This window comes from Chroicocephalus ridibundus, chromosome 2, assembly GCF_963924245.1.
Source record: "Chroicocephalus ridibundus chromosome 2, bChrRid1.1, whole genome shotgun sequence".
Lineage (NCBI taxonomy): Eukaryota > Metazoa > Chordata > Aves > Charadriiformes > Laridae > Chroicocephalus > Chroicocephalus ridibundus.
Window position 1 is genome coordinate 21,125,320 of NC_086285.1, and position 18,055 is coordinate 21,143,374.

At 41.1% G+C, this 18,055-nt stretch overlaps 1 protein-coding gene across 2 annotated transcripts in view; it reads left to right on the forward strand.

Moving 5' to 3' along the window:
* The first annotated feature begins 1,809 nt into the window (after nucleotides 1-1,809).
* The window catches only part of NEBL (nebulette), a 271,880-nt gene continuing 255,634 nt past the window's right edge, over nucleotides 1,810-18,055 (forward strand). The window contains exons 1-2 of one of the 2 annotated variants that reach the window (XM_063324686.1): nucleotides 1,810-2,162; nucleotides 3,179-3,273. In XM_063324686.1, coding sequence (XP_063180756.1) covers nucleotides 2,094-2,162; nucleotides 3,179-3,273 — 164 coding nt within the window. In that variant the 5' untranslated portion in view covers nucleotides 1,810-2,093. The remainder of the gene's footprint in view (nucleotides 2,163-3,178; nucleotides 3,274-18,055) is intronic. The other variant, XM_063324687.1, reaches the window with a different exon arrangement.

An 18,055-nucleotide genomic window follows, 5' to 3' on the forward strand; every position in this document is an offset into this window, starting at 1 on the left:
CTACAGAGGCGCAACTCCACTACACTGGGTAGCCTTTGCAGAACAGAGATTGCTTACCTATGTGTTGGGCCTAATTCAACTCAGATGTGACTTTAGATGGATCCACAAATGACAGTTCCTGCAGAAAATGTTGAGTTACCATGTATTCGAGTTTCCTTTACCAACATACTCGGATGCCTAGAATTCAGAGTGCCTTGAATAAAAGCCATTGTTCACCGCCAGTCAGACCTTCCAACAGAAAGTGTTAAGGTAATCTGTACAGCACAGGGGCAGCAGATGATGAGACTCACTGCATTGGCACTGCAGAGTGCGTATGTGAATAAAATTTTTGGCCCCCCTGTTTCTGTCAGGGGCCAAATTGGTCTTCAGGTATTTGTGAAAAATTATCATGCTATTGTCAGCGATGAACAGTGAGAAGACAAACCTTAAATTCCAGATCAAAACTAATTTGGGTAACAACAACAACAATAGTAAAAAAAAAAAAAAAAAGGGATTCAGGATTTTTGAGAACTGCAAATTGGTAGCACTGGCACCGAAATGGACAAGCCTGCAGGCTGCAGGAATGGAAATGGACAAGCCTGCAGGCTGCAGGAATGGAAATGGAGCTGGTCAGCAGTTTGTCTATTTGCTACTGCCCCGAGACAGCCAAAGCAGACAATAGGCATTTACAAGACTGCCGGCAAATCTGCTTTCCTGTTGCTCGCAGCACAGCCAGCATCTCAACATTATGAGTTTCACTGGGTGCCAGATGTTTATGTCTGGGTGAGGCAGAAGAAGTTCTACAACTTCCGTCACGTAATATTTAAAGCCTGATTAGGTATTTCTCATTTAATCACATATATTATTAATTTCAATTAAATTACTGTTTCCCCCCACGCCTTTAACCAGCCAGTGCATAAAAGTTGGGTTGCTAAGGAAGAATTATAGCCAAGTATTCCAGTTTAGATGACTGCATTCTGATTACTTAATAACGCCCAAGTATGTGCAGAATTTGTCCTTGCTGTGCGCCACAGAGTGCTGCACTACTGAAAAAAAAAACTCAGAAAAAGCCTGCACTGCATTGGCTTAAGCACTTTCCTCGGCGTAGTTTATATTCCAGGTAGTTAAACGAGTTCGCAGCTAAGGAAAAACGCACGATTTCTTGCTGTACCGTTCCCCCAGCACTAACGAGCATGCGAAAAAACGAACGGCTCTGAGGGAGCTGAATTTACCGTTCTGCCTGAGATTTACTCGCCCCGCGGGACGGCTGCCGTGCCCCGGAGAGGCTTAGCCTCGGAAGGGCAGCGGAACTGAGCCCGTAAGCAGACACTCCTCGCCCCGCCAACCCAAACCGCGGCCCGGCCTGTGTAGCCGCCGCCCCCCCCGACCCGTCTCCGCACCGGCCCCGCCGGGCGCTGCCGCCCCGCCCCGCCCCGCCCGGCAGGTGCCCGCCGGCGCAGGGCCAGGCCTGGGGCCTAACTTCGGGGAGCGGCCGAGCTCCCCCACCGTTCCCTCCATCTCTCCCTAGCTCCCGCCTGGGCAAGGGGCCGGCGGCCGCCTCAACGGGGCCTCGGGCGCACCTGCCCGGGAGGCGGCCGCAACCCGCCCGCCGCCAACCTCCGCGCCTCAGGGCGGCGGCGCGGGGCCCGCCATCTCGCCCCTCTCGGGGCTCGCCCTCCCCTTCTCCCTCCCTCCCCTCGCTGCGGGCCGCACCGCGCCGGTGGGCTTGGCTTGGCTTGCGGCTGCAGCGCGGGGCTCGGCGTGAGTCACCCAGCTCCGCGGTGCGGGGAGCCGAGCGCGCAGGCACCCGAAGGAGGAGGAGGAGGAGGCGGCGGCGGGGCGGCGAGCGGGCGGGGGCGACAGGCACCGGCTCCCCGCCCGCCCACTCACACATGCTGCCGAGCCGCAGTCAGCTGGAGCACCGCTTCCTCCTCAGCCGCCGCCGATGACCTCGTCGCCCGCCGGCAGCCGCTGAGGACCCCCGGCGTCCCCGCCAGGGCAGGGGATGGTAGATCGGCCGCCCGGAGCCCCCTCCAGCCCAGCCCAGCCCGCCGCACAGCAGCCTCGGCCGCCGCCGCCCGTGGGAGCCGCCGCCAGCCGAGAGGAGCCGCAAGATGAACCCCCAGTGCGCCCGCTGTGGCAAAGTGGTCTATCCCACCGAGAAAGTCAACTGCCTGGACAAGGTGCTGGGGCGCGGGCGGGCGGGGACGGCGCCTGCCGGGCGGGCGCGCCCGCCCCGCGCCCCGCTCCCCCCGGCTCCGGCGGGGCGGGCAGGGCCGGGCCGGGCCGGCGGGGGAGCGGGGCGAGCCGGCAGGTGGCAAACGCAGCGCCTCAGGGGGCTACCGCCGCGCCGGCACCCGCGCTGCCACCGCCGGGCGACAACCGCCGTGTCACGGCGCTGGCGCAGGGCGAGTGGGGGCCGCGGTGGGCCGGAGAGCCCCTGCGGGGATGGGGGGCCGGCGGTGGGTGTCCCCCCCGGCTCCCTGAGGGGTGAAGTTGCAGGCGGCCCCCGCCCGGCTGTAGTTGTCGGTGCCTCCCCGAGCTGGGGCGGCTTCGGCTGCCCCGCACGCCATGGCGGCCGGGCAGCGGGGTGGCCACAGCCCCGTCCCTCGGGGGTGTCCCCCGGTGATGCTGGGTACCGCCGAGCGCCGTCGCTCCATGAATAACAGCAGTGAGGCTGTGGCAGATGCGCCAAATTAACGTCCCCGGAAAGGCAAGAGCTACTGGGGGAAAATACTGTATTACGTGCTAAATTTAGTGTCTGTTCAGCGCACCCAACAGCTACCCGTCACATTAGTTAGTGATTTTATTCACATACGATTGCATCCTTAGCAAGCTGTGCTGGTTGGGTGTTTGTGGTTTTTGGTGTTTTTTTTTTTTTTTCCTTTTTTTTTTTTTCCTTTAATGAGGCAAAATGTCAAACTCCTCCTTTAGTTATCTTTAACATAATCCTGACAAAGTCAGCGTGCTGAGGTCTTGGCATTCACCTATTCACCTTAACAGAGAATTTATGTTTCTGAGAGTGTTTCAGAAGCACCTTTGGTTTCACATGAAAGTAATTCTTTTGATTTAGTTTGCAGAGCCCTGTAATGCACAGCCAAAATATTGACATGTAATTGTGTTTTTACATTTGCTGTACCCTAACATAGCTTTCAAAACATCAGTATCCTAAGTAATTCTACTTTATGTTTCTTTACAGTACTGGCATAAAGGATGTTTCCACTGTGAAGTTTGCAAAATGGCTCTGAACATGAATAACTACAAAGGATATGAAAAGAAACCTTATTGCAATGCGTAAGTATTGTAAATGTCAAGTCTTGCAGAAATGGACATGAAAAGAAAATGTGGCCATGGATGTTGTCAAATAGGTACTGTTGTGCTGTAAAAACTTAATCTAGAGATGTAGCAGTGCAGTCTAGAGCAGTTTAGTGTCTTTTCAGATGGTGTATTCTACTTGTATTGAATTGATAGAAGATGAAAATGCTTGATTATGATGTGTTTAGGCAGTGTTTTAATATAAGATCTCAGGATACAGGTTCTTTCCTCCCAGAAAGTGTCAGATCTGGTGCTGACTCCTATTACATTCGTTATTGGCCTGCTAGATTACAGTGGTCCATTATGCAGCTCTCTGTTCAGGGTTATGGACCTGATCAGCATTTCATAATGAGAAAACAAAGTGCTTCTTGGTTGTGTAGTTTACCAGAGACAATATCCTGTTAGAGATCGTGGCAACCTATTTTTAAAACTGTTATGTTGTTCACATATCTCAGATTACTAAAGTAGATATCTACAAAATCCCTGCTTCTAGTGATTCATGCTATTTTCTGTTTTGCTTCTCTTAGATTTTGATAAATAAAATAGATTAATTTTGGTTGTAAGTATGTTGTATTCCACTTTTATATTTTGTTGTTGTGTGGATTTGAAGAGTGCTTTGATGTTTGGCTTGCAAATACTGCAGAAGAGCATTATAATACAAGTAGAAAAAAGGTGCTTATTGTTCTTTGTACCATGCTCCTAAGATCTGCTAAGTGCATTTCAGTGTGTTTTAATCTTTAATATGCTTTGTTAGAAGGATATCTCTAAAGAATTTGGAATAAAATTTGATCTTGTATGTTATTCGTATATTGTAATTATTTTCACCTTTACCTACTTAAAACATGTTTTAAGAGGCAGAATTTTGAAACTATAGGCGCATTGTAATTTTCCCAGAAATAGTCTCCTATACTCATCTTAAAATATTTGATTCATGTTGAGGTAGACAGTCTGTGGCTGGCCGTCACAGAATAGTTCAACAGCATATGCTCATTTCTTCCAGGCTAAAATTGAAGCCAGCCAGTGCCTATCTGTCTGAAATACGAGTTTTGTTATAAAAGCTGCTGTCCTGCCAAAACTTGAAACACCTGTTTCAATGTGCACAGTTGTACTTGGATTGCTTTAGGAACATATGGAGTTACACACATACATTTCTAGCTTTCCTTGAAGTGCTCTACAGTGTATGGGGGTGATGTTAGACCTCTTGTAATAAAGTGTGGTTGGTTGCCAGTCTTGCGTCCTGCAGAGAAACCTCTGTGGGGAGGGAGGTTCATGCTTCAACAGGTGGCACATGACAAATCAAGACTAACCTAAAGGTTATTTTCCCTGGATGGGATGCTGCTTTTGGTGCTATTTGAGTTGAAGTAGAAGTACTGGTTTATGTCCTTTACAGTGATTAAAACTCTCATAATACTTTGGTGCCTTTTGCCTAAATTTTTGTGTTTAACTTTCACTGATGATACTTTGGTTGCTTGATCTTTCATAGGCAATCAAGTAGTTTGTACTTAATGACGCTGTTTGTTACAAAGCCTCTTCCATGTATACATTGGTGTTTCCATGCTGTACATATTTGACTTCTGTTGCAGGAGAGTTTTTCAACTGCGTAGTTAAGCGATGTGGTGTGTCCTTCTATTTACGTATGAGCGGTAATAAGGATGATGGATATGTTATGTACCGTTCAGGTGCTAGTCTTCCTAGTAGATGCTTTAGTGAGCTTTGTAATACTGATCCTTGAAGAAATAATCTCTATCTTTGAAAGACATCCCTCAAACCTGATAGTATGAAACAGGAAAACACGATGTAAAACCATGAAAGAATGGGCTTCTTCTATTAAGGAAGAGAGAAAATCTACTATATATTATCAGTCGTGTATTTTGTTCTTAAGTTTTGGTAAACATAAGGTGGTGGTTTTGTTTTTTGTTTTGTTTTTTTTTTTTTAGTAGAGACACTTTAAATAAATAATCTAAATAATTTTAAGTGCTCTATGGATCCACTAAGGGAAGACCAAGGTGTGTTTCATGGTTTCAACAAACTTTGATATCCTTCAAAGGAGGGATAAGACGTTTATGCAAAACTGTGTTTTGAAAATACAGTTGACTTAAATTACCATATTTTGACACAGTACTCTCACATCTCAAAGGTTACTTATTTGCAAAGCAGAAACCATTATTGTATTTCAAATTATGATGTGTCTTATCCAGTGTTCCTTAGTAAGAGGCAAATCCATTTTTATGTTAAACACTGCTTGATCAGAAAAATCTGTGAAGAAAAGAATGCAAATTTACTCATACAAACACCTACAAGCACTTGACAAAGAGCAATTACTGTTAGACTGTTTATTGAGGCCATCCATCAATGAGAGTGTAATTTGTAGATAAAAGTGAAGAAGTATGCACTAATTTGAATGGAAGAACAATACCATGAAGTTGTTTAATAGGTTTGGAAGCCATAGTTGGCTTTTTGTAAGGACGAGTCAAAAAGCATGTATCTCCAGTAATTTCTGTATCTGTTTGTTAGTTCACAGGTCAGATAATGCACTTGAGTGTATTTTGGCCTTTGAACTTAAAGAATTCCATGCTTTTTTTGGATGCTGGAATTAATCATTTTTGCGGCATTACTGGGAAAAAACAGAAGTTACTTTAACACTAAAACCTTATTGTGTTTCTGTTAATATAAGAAAAAGATACTGATTCGTGACTGTTCGAACTGTACTTTTGGTGGAGGAGAGTAAAGTCAGATGTATTAACAGGAACCAGCGAACCAAGAAGGAATATGTTGCAAAATACTTTATTTCAGCGTCCATTAGAAAAGAACAGAAATATTTGTAAATGCAGGACTCCGCTTTTTTTTAAGGGCAAGTTTTTTTTTGTTGGACAGCTTGTCACATTTCTAGCTAAATGGATGTATGTGTTCCTTGTGATAAGGGTACAGTGATAGCAAAGTAACGACTGGGCTACTGATGTCCTAGAACTGGTACAGGTCAAGAAGCTGGGTTTCCTAGTATTGCACTTCTGATACTGCTTTTGTATGTTGTAGATTTATGAAAGATTTTGCAACTGGGTTATAAGGGAAAACTTTGTCTATGTGTGCTTCTGTGTAATATGGCTTTGAAAACAATGATCTTCATATCACAGAGTTTCCATGAAGTTCCTTGATCTGTCTCCTTTAAACATTTAAGTTCTCTTACTTGTAGAGAAAAGATTATACGATCTCTCTATCTTTTTTTTTTTAATTATTATTTACACAATTTGTAAGCTGTTTGAATCAGGATAGTTTCTCTCGGCTTGTTTGCATGGTGCCTAGAGTATCACGCTTTGATCTCAGCCAGGACCTCCAAGTAGTACAGTACTCTGATGGTTTACAGTATTGTGTTTCTCGCTTTACTTGTATTTGTGTTTCATCTGAAAGGCCTCATACACAACATTTTGAAGCTCGTAGACGCTTAGCATGCGGACACTGCTAGGTTTGACCTTGCAACTTTAGTCTTGCCTTTTTCTTGCTGTGTGACTTTAGATACGCCATGTTGCCAGAGAACTGCCTGATTTGTGAAATAATGTTGATGAGGTTAAGGGCTTAGACTTGTAGTCCAGTTTTGCAGTTTAGCCAGATGCAGGTGAATGAGCCACACTTTGTCTCTCTGAATGTGCATATAGATAGTAAAAGAGGGGTTAAGACAATTAAAATGGCTTGGGTAATCCAATGATTTGTTAAATCAAGGTGGCTTTAATGCAAATCTGAACGCCTAATTCCTCTTTGATATCTGTTGATAGAGATTATTAAATATTTGTTTAATACACATGGAAATGATAAGAAGAAAAGTTGTTGTTATTATTTGCAAACTCAGAGCTGATTTTTCTCAGCTGCAAATAACCAAGATGATGCAAGGGAATGAATGGCATTTTGGCAACTAACCATCTGTGTACTAGTTCTCAAGCTTGTTAAATGATTGAATCATGTAGGATGATTATATGGTAACTTATTCTTACGAATATTCATATAAATACTTTTTTTGACAGATTCACTAGACCAAAACACACGACTACTTTTTATGCAAAATGTAAAAGCTGAAATGCATATTTTTGGAATGTTCTCTCCGCATTAGCTATACCTGCTGATGCAAACAGGCTTCCTGCATGTGTGAACGCATCCGACAGAGATTTTTTAATTTTTGCAAAATCTAACAGCTTAAGCTTCTGCAGACCTGATATACCCTCTTGCCAAAGGCAAGCAACCTCACTATTGGAGTAAATCCTTCTGAAATATTTAGTATCTAAAATTTTGCTAATCGTCTGCATACAGGGTAGCTTCATTCAAGTTTTTATTTATGACAGTCACCATATGGAATGATTACATAACTTTGAAATTTAAATCTACTGTCATCAGTCTTAGTGTGGATTATTGACATGAAGAAAAACTCATCATCACTTTATTTTTTCTAGATTTAATTTCTTTTTAACTCATGCCAGTAGGAAATAGATATGCAAATACATTTGAAATATTGCGATGTTAGAAGAATTGTACTACAGTTTTAATCTGCAACTGCAGTCAAACTTTACATTTTAAGATACTATAGGGGAGGGATGAAAAATATCAAAGTTATTTTATACCAACCTGGAAATGGTAAGAACATGGTAAAGCTTTCTGGACAGTCAGATGGGCTGGAAAGTGGAAACGGTTTCTTGTAATCAGTGGATGGATGTGGCCATTAAATGGAATCCGTTGTCCTGAAAGGTGAACTTGACTATAGAAGTTTGGTTTTAGCGGTGAAACATGAGTGGGTTTTCTTTCTACCAGTCAGAAAACTTGTAGAAGGTGGCTAGGAGTGTGATGATATTATTTTTACTAAAAATAGCTAGCACTATCTTATTTTTCAGTACTGATTTCAGCAGGTGATTATTTCTTGGTTTAAATATGGCAGAAAGAAAGCAAATGAGTGTGTAAAGAGCAGGAAGAATAATCGTTCTGAAATATGATGGAGCCACTTCTAAGAATTTGTATTGGGTTTGTGTGGCAAGGTTTTGGTAGCAGGGGGCTTCTGTGAGAAGCTGCTAGAAGTTTCCCCTATGTCTGATAGAGACAATGCCAGTGGGCTCCAAGATGGACCTGACACTGGCCAAGGTCGAGCCTGCTAGTGATGGTGGTAGTGCCTCTGGGATAACATATTTAAGAAGGGGGAAAAAAACCTCTGTGTGACAGCAACCAGGAGAGAGGAGTGAAACCACTATAGGTAGAAAACAAGGTCTGTGAAGAAGGAGGGGGAGGAGGCGCTCCAGGTGCCAGGGAAAAGATTCTTGTGCAGTCCATGGTGAAGACCATGGTGAGGGAGGCTGTCCTCCTGGAAGTTAACAGTGGAGAAGATATCCACCTGCAGCTCATGGAGGACCCCATGCCAGAGCAGGTGGATGCACGTGAAGGAGGCTGTGACGCCATGGAGATCACGCACTGGAGCAGGCTTCTGGCAGGAGCTGTGGTCCTGTGGAGAGAGGAGCCCATGCTGGAGCAGGTTTGCTGGCAGGACTTGTGACCCCATGGGGGACCTACACTGGAGCAGTCTGTTCCTGAAGGACTGCACCCCATGGAAGGACTCACGTTGGAGAACTGTCTCCCATGGGAGGGACCCCACGCTGGAGCAGGGGAAGAGTGTGAGGGGTCCCCCGCCTAAGGAGGAAGGAGCGGCACAAACAACATGTGATGAACTGACCACAACCCTCATTCCCCTGTGCTGCTCAGGGGGAGGAGGAAGAGAAATCAGGAGTGAAGTTGAGCCCAGGAAGAAGGGAGGGGTGGGGGGAAGGTGTTTTAGATTTAATTTTTATTTCTCATTACCTTACTCTGATTTGATGGGGAAAATTAATTTAATTTATTACCAAAGTCAAGTCTATTTTGCCCATGATGATAACTGCTGATTGATCTCCCTGTCGTTATCTTGACCCGTGAGCCTTTCATTATGTTTTCTCTCCCCTGTGCAGCTGAGGAGGAGGGGTGACAGAGCAGCTTTGGTGGGCACCTGGTGTCCAGCCAGGGGCAACCCACCACAGAGCTGTAGTAAAGAAAGCATACAGAGTAAACAGGTTTTTTGTTTTCTAATTCTTCATCTTCAACTATTACTGAACAACAGCTTATTTAGGGCAAAAGGATAACACTGAGTTTACGTTGAGAAGGAAGATTGTTTTATGGCATGGTTAACCTTACAGCCAGTTGTGTGGTTTTTGTTTGTTCCCCCTGTCCCCTCCTTATTTTGGGCTTTTTAGCTGTTTCTGATCATTAGATTTGATCAAAAGTAAGCTATTATATAGGTCAACCCAAAATGGTCATTCTTATAAAAAGAAACAACCCATAAACTCCCATGTAAACCTTGGCAGAGAGGCAAGAGATAAAGGCAAGGATTTGCACTTTATCACTTTATTAACTTTGTGTATTCATGACTTTCCTCTTAGGATGTAGTATAAAATGAGTAAACAGAAGCACTGGAAAAACAGCTGGTCTCAAGTCAGAGCATCCCATAAGTACAGACTCCAGTATTTGAAAACAGTTATCATGTCTCCCCTCAGACATCTTTTCTTGAAACAAACCAGCTCTAATTCTTTCCTCATAGATCGTATTTTCTGGTAATTCTTGTTTCTCTACCTTCAATTATCTCCAAATGGTTTGTGTGTGTGTATATATATTTATAGGTACATTTGAATTGCAGTGCCCAGTGGAACGTTACCAGAGCTGGTAAAGTAGCAAATGTGCCTATGCAACTCATTTCTCCTAAGTCCCAGTAACATTTTTGTGTTGTTGTTGCAAAACCCAAACTGTTGTTAAGTCATATTCAGATTGTTGTGTGCTACAGTTTTATCTTTCTATGCACAATCGCAACTTCAGCAGTTGTTATTATCTATTATCTGAGCAGTTAATTGTTCTTGGCTGAGCACAGAATCTTCCACTAGGTTCTCATTGAACTAAATCTCCATTTTTTCCCCAGGCTGTTTCTCCAATTTGTCAAGTTCATCTTATTTTCTAATTTTGTTCTCTAATGTGCTTACAGCCCCTTCCTATCAACCTATCAACCCTCCCACCACACAGCCTGTAAGCACACTGCAAATTTAATAAGTGTAATCTTCATTTCATCACCCGGGTCGCTAACTGAAGGCCTGGAAGGGTATTGGGTGCAGTATGTACCACCGTGGTTTAATGCAGCCTTCCCTTCTGTAGCGAGCAGCGAAGTACTTTATCTTCTCTACGTGTTCATGGAGTGCTAGATCAAGCGTTAAGTTTTGCATAAGAAAGAAAATAAAATTGTGAAAGAGCGTAATCATGGTGGATATTTATGCAAGCTCTGCTTAAATATGAGGAACAGCTACAAGTACTCTTGTAGAGGAAACATGTTCCTACTGCTCGGAGCTGAGGTATCTTACTTGGTTAATTGAGTATTAAGTCCAAATTAGTATTGGTGGTATCCAGTAATGAAAAGGAAAGTAGGACAAGAAGCTGAGCCTTTTTGCTAGAACAGTTGAAGGAGCTTCTTAGGCAAAATATATTTGGGTCTCCGAAGCGTGTTTGATGCATATCTTTAAACTCTTTGAAGAAGGCACACGAGAACACTTTGTCAGAGTTGCTGAATACTGTGCATGAGGCGGATGGTGGTTATTTGCAAAGAAATTTCTAAAGAAAAATCATCACAGGCATTCAGATCTTGGGAAGAGTTGGGCTGTGTTTTGATCCCCGTGACTGTGTCTGAGTAATGGGATGCAAAAATATTTCTCGGGTTCCATTTCACCATGTTCAGTTGGCTATGTCCCAATTTCACGTTTGAACAAGACCTGCACATGACACCTTACATGCACGTGCTGGTGGGTGTGCAGGGAGAGGACTCTGTGTGCTCCAACAGGTCCCTCGGTTTGCAGTGTTGCAAGCTGTGGGGAGCACCACGGGGTGGTACGGCTTAGCTGCAGCCAGCCTGCTTCCCTGCTGCTGCAAATGGAGTAGAAAAACTGCCCCGAGGGAGATGAGCTGTTACCTTTTTTTTCCTCTCAGAGCAGGTGAATTCCCAGACTGCATTGAGCAAGTACTCTCACATCTGCTACCTGATGCCAGTATAGAGTCTGTGTTTGGAATTCGTGTGTTTCAATATTCTGCCTGTTGGTGTAATTGCTCCAAAGGGACAATTACAATTTAGTGTTATTTAGGATGTTGCTGGGACAAATAAATAGAAAATATGCAAATGAATATTATACATTTTATTTTTATTTTTCTGCGAGACTGCAATAAACATGACATTCAAAGTTATTTGCAAGAAGTGCTTGTAGAAATTCTTGCTGTGTGGAATCCTGATCTGTTGCCAGTTTATGTCTTGGCTCAAGTAAATATGCATTTTTAATTTGTATGATCATTGGTCATTATAGACTGCAGATAATTTTTTCAAGGAAGATGTGCATCTCCTCAGCACCTGTATTTATAGAATATATTGAACATATATTCTTAGGGGACTGTAGTTACTGAGACACAATTGCAGTAAGTGGGATTTTTTTTGCTTGCTAGTATCTTAGACACTGTTGAAGCTCAATGTAATCTTGATTTTTCTTAATAGCTATTACTTTCCTATTCTCATTCCTAAAGATTGATGAAGTTTGTTTCATTATATTTACTAAAATATTTAGGCAACAGAACAAGAACAATAGATGAAATTTTGTGATTCCAAATAATTTACTTATTTGCATTGCATAGCTAGAGCTTTGGAAGAGGTAATAACCCGTTGTAGCAAGCCTGTGAAAGCTTAATGGTATGTTTTGTTAACAGCTTTGTGATTTAACTGTTTGGGGTTTCAAATGTTCTAAGCCATAGAATTTCCTACCATATTTGCCAAAGAACTTTAAAAAAAAAAAAAAAAAACAGAAAAAAAAAAAAAGTATTTTCGCTTTGCTGAATTTTAAGTTCTGTGTAGCTCTGCTAATTTTGTTGATGATCGCAAGTAAACCTGCTGAACTGATATACTCTATATACTTTATAAAACTTGAAGAAAAATAAGTATATGTTCCAATCTTTAATGTTACTTGGAATTTTCAGAGTCGGTGATGTCAATCGAGAATGACAACATCATGTCAGCCAGCTCAGTGTCAAGAAGCATGTTTTGCTGTTTACATATGTCAGTGGAAACTTACTGTAATTATCCAGACAATGTACACTCTTGGCTGAGTGTTCAGTTATTTTCACAATTTTGAATATTGTGGAGTGCTTATAGAAACCTTGATAAATTTAGAGATTGTAGAAGTTACATTGAGGGCAGAATTTGGCTGTGTGATGTTGAGGTTTCTTGAAAAGGAGACAGTAGGCAGGACTTGCAAGGGAAAAGTTTGCTGTAAGAAGAAATAGGTGAAATACTTGTTGAAGAACTGGTCTGCCTGAATATAAATAACACAAACCAGTTCACGCTGCCCCTAGTTACGTCATCTCACACAGTAACTTTTTGTAAAACCAAAAACCTGCAGTTAATTCTCATTCTTGATTTGCAGATCGTCCATTTCTTTTCACTGTGCCTCTGTCTGTCTTCTGATGTTAGAGTTGTTGTTGCATCAGAGTTGGCCAGGTTATTTTCCTTTGCTTTCTATTCGTGTTGCCTGTGTAACTTTTCCTGGTACCAGGGTACAAAGTCTGGATGATGAGCAGTGCAGAATTTTTAGTTTTTTGTATTTCCTCCTCCACCTGTCTCTTTGCTCCCCTCCTGTAAGTCCTCCTGTTCTCAGTTGCAGTGGAATGGTAGATGATCCCATAACTTCTTAACGTGAGGAGGGCACAAAAATGTGCGATCAGTGCCACGCTTGAGAGAAGACTATAGCAGCTTAGTTCTAAAAATGAAAAACTAATTGTAATTTGGCCAGTAATCGTTTAAGCATATATTGCAAAGGCTTTTCTGGGACGCGCATAGTTACTCTTTAAAGATGATTTCTTAAAATGTAAAACTGTGTAAGTTTCCTCCTTGCTTCACAGTTTCACACTAGATTTTTTTTTCCCCCCCTTAAGGGAGCAAATGTTTGGAGGTAGTCCATCATGTTCTGCCTCTCTAAATGGCAGCATTTTTCACACAGGTGTATTGGTGCAATGCCAATTTCACAAATTTAAAAAGAAATTTGTGCTGCATTTTAATATCATTATACCTCAGGTATTTTTTTGAACTTGGCGAACTAAGTGGTTTTGGTTTGTTTTGTTCCAGTTTTACTTTGGAAGAATTCAATACTTGTAATGCAATTCCTTCTAATATCAGAAAACTATAAATAGAAATACATAGGGAAAGATTTTTGAAAAATTGCTGATTTTAGACATAATCAAAATGCAAGTGGCTAAGTTTGTGGAGGGGAAAAGCCATAAGATGAAACAAACTGCCTAAATAAAAAAACCCATGGACTGTTTCTGCTGCGCAATGCAGAGTAGCATACGTTCAACACAGCAGGGTGCTCACATGTTGCATAGCGTTGGTTGTGTGCATCTGTGAATGCAAGCGGGAAGACGTTTCTGACTGGATTTGCCAGGTCATACAAAAAGAAAAGGGGCCGATATGAGGATATCTAGCAGCAGCAGTGCTCAATAGGTGGTTGACCAGGAGACGATTACCACTGTTAGAACTGGCAGCACACTTGGTATGTTGCTGTAAGGGAGGTTGTAGTTCATGTTTTAAAGAACCTGCGTGAAAATATATATGTAGAAAAGCAAAGCTTCCTAAAGGACTCATTTATTTTTTTTTTTGGAGCTGCTGTTTGTGTTTGATACACTGATGCTAGTGCCTTTGTTGATGTTCGTATTTGATGGGTAGTAGAGAAGTGATACTGATTGGAGGTGAATAAAGAGAAGGAATGACTGTTGGAAGAAGCTTTGTTAAAAAAATAGTTGCAGAGTGGCCGATCGTGTAGGCATACTTGAAATAAATTTTGCTATAACAGGAAGGTCTGAGAGTTTTATTTTGAAGTAGTTGATAGGAATTCGTCAGGCTATCAGAAAACAGCGATGAAGTTTGTTACAGTGTTATTAGCGTAACTTGTTGAAACACTGAGGCGTTAGTACAAAATTGATAGGAGGAATGGGGAAAGGGAAAAGCAGGCTGGAGGAAAAAATTCAAAAGATATTTAGAAGAACAATATTCCCTGAAATATGTGAAAGAAATTGACAGCTCCAGTAAATGAGAGATAAGTATTATGGGAAACTTAACAGTGATGATGTATCTACTTACACAAGGAAAGAAAAGAAGAGTATGTGTGCATGCAGAGAAAGGAAGGATAGATGGAAAAGAGAAATAATTTATAAAAATGTTTGTTGAGCTTTTCAATTTATCAATAACAAACTAAATTTCTGAAATGGTCACACTTTGGAGGCTTTGATTAGGAACGGGGTACTGTCATGGTGAGTGATCAGTCAGGATATGTCATGAGCTTTTGGCTTATTTTGATCTGAAGCTCAAAAGGGAGATTTAACGCAGTCATTCTCAGATAACTCACTATTTAAACTGCTATGTGGCTTACATTACAGTTGTGTCAGAAATGCTGGAAATCCATATTAACAAGAATGGAAGAAGCTAGAAGAAGAAAAAGGAAGAGCAAGTAGATGAGCTTTGGTTGAGTTAATGGTCAGTCTGCTCCATCTCATGCTTCTTTCCGTGCAGTCAGGTCTCAATTCTTGCAGGGGCTGAAACAGTATTTGCTCACAGTCTTGAGTTCTGTTAATTCTGTCATTATTTTAACAATAACAAATTGATATTCAGAATAGAATAAGAGATACTGTTGTTATATGAAATATGATTTGGTTTACTGGCACTGCAGGTACTGAAGACTTCATCCTGCTTTGAGGCACTTGCAGGAACTTTGAGGAACTTTAAATCGTTATGAAGTTACTAATTCATAAGAAATATCAGGACAGTTGGAAAAAATATAGTTTCTCACTTAATTTTATGCCTGCTGAAAAATGTTTCTGTACACTGAAACAATAGGGTACCAAATAGTGTCCCCAGGAAGATGAAAATCTTGAGGGGAAACTAAGAAGTATGGTGAAAGTTGTGTGAAAATGAGAACAGCATATGTAATTAGTTTTTCTGGTAGTCTGATGCAAGCAAGGGTATATTGCAAACTTTCTTTTTTGCCAATGAGATGAAAATGGATATTCTTCTGAGCAGTAATTACTTAGATTGTTGCTGTTAATGTTTTGTGTTTATCAATTATGAACAACTCGGCATAGCCAGATAATTATATTGGAGTTTGTTTTGAAATGTAAAAGAACATCTGGTTCTATAGGCTACTAAGCTGCTTCAGTACCGATGAATATTTTTGTAGAACTTGGAAAACTTAAAAAATTATTTATAAATAGGGCTTTCTGTGCTTTTTACTTCAGGAAGTTTGGAAAGACATTCTGAACTCTGAACACAAGCTGGTCAAGCCTTGTATTAATCCTCCTTGAGCTGAAGACCTTCTTTCAGGATGACACTTGTCTTTGTGGAGGAGAAACTCCAAAGAGTAACTTCCAGTTTCTTGTATTGATTAAATGCCGAACTTTCATAACCACGCTACTTCTGTTTCAGGCCTTATTTGGGTCAGCAGCAGGACTCTTTGTTACTGCCCAAAAGGCAATGACAGATATGTCTCCTATGCAGAATAATACTGTATATGGAATATATTAACAAAAGGAAAATTTAAGCTTGTTAAGCTGGGTATGGATGCGAAGGAGACTGTAATGTGCTTTTAGAAATTGAAGGTTATTTTCCTCTAATTACTTATTTTACCCCGAGGAGAATGGCAGCTCCCCTTTTTCATAGCTTACTTCACCCTGTCCCTTCTGCTATGCTGGAGATGTCAACTCTGGTGGACTTAGTTTGGTGAGCAAACAGGCCCTTTTGTTTTCTTCTGCTGTTTTTCTTTGTGCCTTGGCAAAGCCACCTGGCTGTTTGGTGTTAGATCTCTCCAGTGGGTTTCTTGTCTCTGTTGCGTGCCTCAGGTGTGACAGTAATTCAGCATCTGGTGTGCTGTGAGCATGGCCCATGGTGTGAGAGACAGGTGTGTCTCCCTTGTATTTTCCACCTGCACTGTTGTAAACTTGGGTCTCATGTGTAAATGTTTCAGGGTCTCTTTTTGATGTGTATCTTCAAAGAGACTGCTACAATAAGGCACTACTTCACAACTGAGATAGCAGCTATTAATACATGTGGTTAATAGTAACTATACATTTTGTACCAAAGAAATTGGAACAGGGTGTTCGGGAACAGACTTATAATGGATCTTTGAAGTTGATAGTACAATAGATTAACAATTCATAGTAATAATTAATACTAATTAATTTTATACCTGTTCTAATTTTTTTTTCAGTGGAACAATTTCTTACCAGGAGATGTTTTGCATGCATCTGCCAGTTTCAACTCTTTTTTTTTTTTTTATTTTTTATTTTTTGTAGGAAATTGTATTTTAACTGTGTTGGTTTGATAGTAGCAGAATGTTTAATTTCAGGGACAAAGTATTTTGCTTAGGTGTATTTTACCAAAGCAACTTTTATAAAAACACTAAAACAGTATGTATTAATTATATATGTTAATTTTATTATAGTTGTACATTACATTTAGTGTTATGATGACAATGTACAAATAAGAACCTACAAGTGCAGAAGGAGAGAAAATACATTATTTTAAAGAGCATGGAGTTGTAATATAGCTGGTGTTCTTTACTATAGCTTGTGAAGAACAGCCATTTCGTGAGAAAATGGTTTTTGAAGAAAATTTTTAATATTAAAAAAAATTCCAGATCACAGTGCTTCTCAAAAAAGAACTGGTTTTCACAATCACATGTAATGTTCATGTTTTGCGTATTCATGTGAGAAGCTCTGCTGCTCCCTGAAGTGTGGGAGGAAGTTTAAAGGCAGTTCGTAATAGTGATGGCCTCGTGGAGCATTTTAACACATGGACTTTAGAGCTGTTGCAGTCTACAATTTTTATTTTCTTCTTATTAGACATACGTTCTTTTAATTTTATTAGGGCTTTATTAACAACTGTGGTGTTTCTTTTTTTATGTAGGCTTGAGTTAACATTTATGGTCCACTTCCTATCACTTTAATATGTCAAGCGGCGTATCGGAAAGACTATACACAATAAATATGTTGAATATTGCCCTGGAAAGTGGAGTCCTGAGCCTTGAGCATAGTTAACTCCAAACAATCCTAAGACTGTTAAAATGCTTACAAAGACAGTATTTCAATACATTCCAATTTAATTTTCTCACAAACACATAGATCTAACTTATTTTGAATTGGATTCCTTACCCTCTATGGTTTGTGTTTCCTGTATGATTGCTCTGGAAGGTTTTTGCTCAAGGTCTAAAACTGATAGTGTGTCTGCTGAAATTTTTGCTCTTGCAATGAAGTTACAGAATAAAACTTATAAACCAACCACCCTTTGGAACTGGATGTCTTCTGTAATCACATGTATGTTTAATATATGACTAGAATGAAGACTATACCTTTAAACACAGCATAATTTAAAAGTTGCTAATAAACATGTTTTACATCCCGTGAATGATGGTTCTTTTGCTATATGTATATCTTATTTAACAGTAACCTTTAAGAGAAGAGTCACTCTCCTATTTGCCCAGTTGGCTTTTCTTACCTGAGATACAGACTAATGTCAGTTTGTATTTTGTTACTGGGAACAGCTATGTCCCATATATACAACAAAAAAGAAAGACACTCCTCTGACTAGTATCTTGACAGTTCTAGTTTAGACTGTTAAAGTTAGGGAGATTTTAAATTTGACTACTTGGCG